Genomic DNA, 6,273 nt, shown 5'->3' on the forward strand with positions numbered 1-6,273 from the left:
CAGTACATACCTACCACTTCCCATTTCCTATCACTGACAGCACTGCTGCCTTGAGACCCCTGGAAGTGGTTTCATTGTGTTCTTTAACCCTCTTTATATCAATACCAGAAGATCCCAAATTCCTGTTTATACTTGTCTACTGCATTACAATTACTATAAGGCTCTGCATGTTCCCTATTTTCTCCCATGTCTTCTCCACCCCCTCAACTCCTGATATCCTTCCATTGTGCACCTGGAACTCATAGTCTTTCACAATTCCATACAGCTTCAATATCTTCTCTGAATAGACTCTTCACCTCCACGCTCTAACTAAAACCCGAATATTCCATGAGGATCCTGTTTCCATTGCAGGCTTCTTAAGTGGTAGATGTCTTTCCCACCTCAGTTTTCTAGTAAGCCTGGATGGAGTCTGTATCCTTCCTGAAACTCACTGCCACCTCCAGACTCTTTGCTCTCCCTCCTGTGTCAGCTGAAGATAATGGAGATGGACATTTCTGTGGAGAGCCGTAAAAGACTCAGAGAAACCAATCATGGCTGAGATGCCTGCAGAATCTCTGCCCATGAATACTCTGAGGACTTCTTTCCTTGGGCTGCGGTAAGCCCTGCTGGGAAAAGAGCAGCTACCCACCACCAGTGTCAGTGGGCATTCTGAGGAAAACCAAATGTGATTTTCTCAGTCCGTGTGCTGGTCTCCCAAGCTACTTGCTGTGGTTACCCTCTCTCTATTACTGCCTGTGTGTGTTGGATAGAGTTACATGATTGTTCAGTGGAAGCCACATAAGAAACCATGACTTCCTAAGCATTTAATGGGCACTGATTCACTGCGAAGCCTCTCAGCTGGTTGGAGTTAGCATAAGTAGGCTGACTTGAACCCGATAGGACACACCTGGGCTCTATGGTACAGCCTGCTGCTCCTAGGCTACAAACCTGTGAAGTATGTGACTGCAGGCAATTAATTATAACACAATAAGCACTTGTGTATCTAAACATATTTAAACTCAGAAAAGGTACAGTAAAAACACAGTACTATAATCTAATGCGCCCACTGCCATACATGCAGTCCATCATTGACCAAAACATCATTATGCAGCGTGTGACTGTATACATACACTATGACCACTTCTCACCTTTCTTCATGACCACTCTGGTCAGTGCCACTAGTATCTCCCTGCTGGAACACTGTAATACATTAGTGTCCTTGCTTCTGCCCTTGGCCCCTTCAGTCAACTCTCAACACAAGAAGCAGAGATCACTTCCCTCCTCTGCTCTAGCCTGTTTTAAATCTCTCCCCATCTCAATTCTAAGTAAAAGCCAGTCTCTTTATTGCCTGACAGGGTCTCTGTTGCCCTTGCTTACACTACTTCAGGCATTTGGGCTGTGTTTCCTCAACACACCAGGAACATACCCCTTTCAGGGCCTTTGCATTAGCAGTCCCCACTGTCTGGAACATTCTTCTCCTGGATATTTACATGGTTCACATCTTCAGCCCCCTTCAAGTCTTTGCTGAATGCCGTGTTCTCTAGGAAGACATTGTAAAGTTCAGAAATCGATTTTCCTGTCTGTTTTCTACAAATAGGATGGAAGTTCCAGGGAGACAAGATTTTTTGTTATATCCTCAGTGGTTGAGACAGTGCCAGATACATATTAGGCACTCAGCTACAAATCACAAGTTTTGTTGTATCAAGCTATATAATGCTTTCATTATTAATTCTAAATATTTTCTATTTCCAGTAAGATTTAAATTTTGCAAATTTTAAAAGTAAATGTTGCAGATAAAAAGAGTATTTACAAAATTGGTAAGGCATAAGGAATAGTAGTGCCACAAAACACCATTTTCCCTACCCCGAGAAAATTAGTCTTTGAATCCCTGTATATGCCTCCCCCTGAGTAAACTACTGTTCTGAATTTTATATTTATCATTCCCTTGAAGTTCATCTCTGTATACAATATACTGTTCATTTCTCCATGTTTTTTATTCTGTGTTATGTATAGCTATAGCTAAATCATTTTCACGGTTGTATGGTACTCCATTATGTGAATACACTGCAATTTTATTCATCCATTCTATATCTATAAACATTGTGTTGTTTCCTGGATTTTTGCTATTACAAACAGTGCAATTAACATCTTTGTAGATTGTCCCCTTAAACTGTAGTACAAGAAAAAGTCTCAGGTGTATACACCTGTGAGTAGAACTGCTAGGTCACAGGGCATGTGTATCTTCCCAACTTCTTTTTATTTTTTGAGATGGAGTCTTGCTCTGTTGCCCACACTGGAGTGCAGTGGCGAAATCTTGGTTCGCTGCAACCTCTCCCTCCCGGGTTCAAGCTATTTTTCTGCCTCAGCCTCCCCAGTAGCTGGAACAACAGGCGCACGCCACCATGTCCAGCTAATTTTTGTATTTTTAGTAGAGACAGGGTTTCACTATGTTGGCCAGGCTGGTCTTGAACTCCTGACCTCATGATCCACCTGCCTCGGCCTCCCAAAATGCTGGGATTACAGTCATGAGCCACTGAGACCAGCCTATTGCCAGATTTTTAAAAAAGAAGTCAATCTGGATGTGTTAAATGGTTTCTCATTGTGTTTTTTAAAATTTGCATTTCTCTTATTACTACAGTGTAATGAAGCTGAGCATCTTCAAGTTTTTGCCCATTTTCAGGTGAGCCATTATAGTTATTTATATGCTGAATATGAATATTTTAACCATTATGTATACTGAAAATATTTTGTCTTTTCACTTTAAGTAGTCTTTTTTTTTTTTTTTTTTTGAGACGGAGTTTCGCTCTTGTTACCCAGGCTGGAGTGCAATGGCACGATCTCAACTCACCGCAACCTCCGCCTCCTGGGTTCACACAATTCTCCTGCCTCAGCCTCCCGAGTAGCTGGGATTACAGGTACGCGCCACCATGCCCAGCTACTTTTTTTGGTACTTTTTTTTAGTAGAGACGGGGTTTCTCCATGTTGACCAGTATGGTCTCGATCTCTTGACCTTGTGATCTACCCGCCTCGGCCTCCCAAAGTGCTGGGATTACAGGCTTGAGCCACCGCGCCCGGCCTCACTTTAAGTAGTCTTTTAATGAAAATTTATTAAGTAGTCTTTTAATGAAAATTTATCAGTCATTTCCTTTGTGGTTTCTGCTTTTGCCTTTAAAAAATTTTCTTCTCTGAAGTCATAAAACTAACTTACATGTCTTCCAAACATTTATAGTTTTGCCTTTAACATTCAATTCTTTTATCTACCTGAAACTATATGAGATAAAGAGTCTATAATTTCTATTTCTTCATACAGATAACAATTATTCCAGTATAACTTCTCAAAAATTTCTTTATTCTCCCCACTGACTCTCAATGCCAACAGTGTCACATATCAAACTTTTATAAATATAAAAGTTTATGGGTCTTTCTGTGAACTCTCCATTCTATTTCATTGGTCTGTTTGTCTATCTCTGTGCTAATATCATGCCGTCTTAATTCAAATTTCCTGCCTTAGGGTTCTTTAGAAATGTTTCTGCTATCTTTAATCCTTCACTTTTACACATAAAATTTAGGAGCACTTTTTCAAATTAGAGAAAAAAATTAGGATTTTGATTGCTTTGCATCAATAGATCGATAAGAAGAAAAATGTTTGCAATATTGAATATTTCTATCGAATAACATAGCATCTCTTAATTTCTAAAATTCTTTTTAAGGTCCTAATAAAAGTTTTACCATTTCTTTACAAAGGTCTTGACATCTTTTGTTTAGGTAATTTGTATTTTCATGCTCTTGTAGGTTTTCGAATGGCATTTTAATTGTTGTTAAAGTAGAGAAATGAAGTTGATTTCTGTACACTGAATTTTGATAGCCTTTTACTGTCTGTGTAGATTATTGGATCTTTAATCCATGAATCAATTAATTTCTAAACACATGCAAGCTGTCTTCTGTTAAACTTTTGGCATTAAAAAAAATTGTTTTTTCTTTTTCTTTTTTTTTTTTGAGACGGAGTCTCACTCTGTCGCCTAGGCTGGAATGTGGTGGCGCAATCTCGGCTCACTGCCACGTCCCTCTCCCAGTTCAAGGGATTCTTCTGCCTCAGCCTCCTACAAGTAGCTGGGATTACCAGTGTGCGCCACCATGCGCAGCTAATTTTTGTATCTTTAGTAGAGATGGGGTTTCATCATGTTGGCCAGGCTGGTCTCGAACTCCTGACCTCAAGTGATCCAGCCACCTTAGCCTCCCAAAGTGCTGGGATTACAGGTGTGAGCCACCACACTTGGCCAGAAAGTACATTTTCAAAATACAAAGATTGATTCTTTTGAATTTCTAAGACTTCCTTCATGGCCTATGTGTTTTCCAATTTTTATAAACTTTTTCATGTGTCCTAGAAATGAACCCGTGTTCTCTGTGGGATCCAAAGTGCCATACATATTTATTAAACCAAGCTTATACAATATTTCTGGAAGCAATTTTTATACCACAATTTCATTTATTGAACACAATTATGGTTTAACATTCAGCTTGGTTCAGAATTAAGTATATTCCAGTTATGTACCTCTTGAGTGTTGCTATCTCCTTTTTGCCAGAGCAGGACTACGTGCTCAAAGGGTAACACGTCCAAATCCCAGAGTAAACAGAATAGTCGGAATTTGAACTTTGATCTGTTTTAGTTTGTTATAGCACGAGGCTTCTAGCCTAGAAATCTCAGCTATTCTTTATTCCACCTTTTCGTTCATTATCCAATATCTGTAGGGACATGGGACTTTTTAATTCTATACCCTAAAATGTTCCCGGATCCATCTCCTTTATTACTATTTTCACTTTCACCAAAATCAGTAGTCAAAGAATATAAATGCCAGCGGTAACATGCCACTACTATACTGTTATTGCAATTCTCATGCCCTTTCACCTATATTACTGTACTGCATTTCATTAATCAGTACAGTCAGGTATTACAATTTAGGAAACTAGTTCTCAGAGAGTTTATATAACATATTTAAACTCCCAGACAGCAAGTGACAGATTCAGTTTTCTGAATGATAGGACTCTTTCTATAGCCCTGTATTAGAAACAACGTTATTTTTAGAATAAAGTTTTAAGAATATATTGTCTATTAGAAAACATTAGACTAAAGCCCGATTCCCGGCGGGGAACCGTACTCTCAGAATCCTCTCACCCAGTTCCATTACCTCACTTCAAATAACCTGAGGCCCAAAGTGGTGCTGTGACGTCCTAAGTGGAATAGCTAGTAGTACTCGAATTCGGATCCTCCTTCTGGTGTCATTAACTCAGCCTCCCGGAATACCGCCAATCAAACGGAATTACACCAGCTTCTCAGAAAAAGATCTAAGGGTTATATCCCAAAAGGTCAGAGAAGGCAACTATTTCTCAGAGTTTCTAGCCTTAATTGCCTTAGAGAATCCTCAAGGGTCATACATCCATCCTTGAACAAAGATTCCCTTGGACAGTGGAATGGTGAACTTGACTGCGCTTCCATGACTGCCCTCCAATTGGGAAGACCCCACAGCATCGAATTCAGGGTGGCCGGCAATAGCAGCTCAGGCCTGCAGGATGAGTCCACTGACGGTAGGAAAAGCAATCGGGATGGGAGAAATTTAGTAACCCACCCCGGGCCAAAGGAAGGAAAACGCAAAGCACAGATTTGTTTGCGCTGTAGGCAAAGCCTAGTGTCGATACCTGTACTGAGCAATGGTCAGCGTAGCCTCACGTTCGGCCCCAAAGCCAGGCAAGCGCTGGTTTAGGTAGGCCTCCAGGGACTTGCGGTCGAACTTGTGCTGTGGCAGCACTTCGACCAAATCGGTCTTGCCAGTGGCACCTAGCTTCATGATCGCCCCCGCAGGCCACAGCAGCGCGGAGTCCACAGGTCTCGAGTGCCGAGGTCCTTCGGAGTTGGGGCAGCGCCACCTGAGAGTCTGGGCCAAGGCCGGGGCGGGGTCTGGCTTCAGCCAACCACACACCTGCTACGCGCCGTTGCTGAGCAACGCCGGCCCGCTGAATCTGGACGTTTTAGCTCTAGCCAAGTGTCGGAAGAGCCCAATGTGTGTTCGGATTTCAGTTCTCCAGTCAGCGTCAGAGTTGGAGCCCTCCATTTTAAAGAAAGCAAAGCCATGGTCATCGTTACGGGCAAGGAACGACGCAGAAGCCTCTCCCACCCCCAAATGTAATGCATCAGCAGGCGGAAGACCTGCAGGGTCCAGTTCAGAAAAAGGCCCGTCGGGACTTCGAGCCCGAGAAGAAGAGATCCTGTTTCTCCAAGACACCCGGTTAGAAAGGCAA

At 41.8% G+C, this 6,273-nt stretch overlaps 1 protein-coding gene across 1 annotated transcript in view; it reads right to left on the minus strand.

Moving 5' to 3' along the window:
- The window catches only part of ACAD11 (acyl-CoA dehydrogenase family member 11), a 133,671-nt gene extending 127,760 nt beyond the window's left edge, over positions 1 to 5,911 (minus strand). The window contains exon 1 of the mRNA XM_010335805.3: positions 5,674 to 5,911. Within this exon, the coding sequence (XP_010334107.1) occupies positions 5,674 to 5,822 (149 nt within the window). The 5' untranslated portion in view covers positions 5,823 to 5,911. The remainder of the gene's footprint in view (positions 1 to 5,673) is intronic.
- Positions 5,912 to 6,273: the final 362 nt, after the last annotated feature.

The sequence above is a fragment of the Saimiri boliviensis genome, chromosome 9 (assembly GCF_048565385.1).
Source record: "Saimiri boliviensis isolate mSaiBol1 chromosome 9, mSaiBol1.pri, whole genome shotgun sequence".
Taxonomy (NCBI): domain Eukaryota; kingdom Metazoa; phylum Chordata; class Mammalia; order Primates; family Cebidae; genus Saimiri; species Saimiri boliviensis.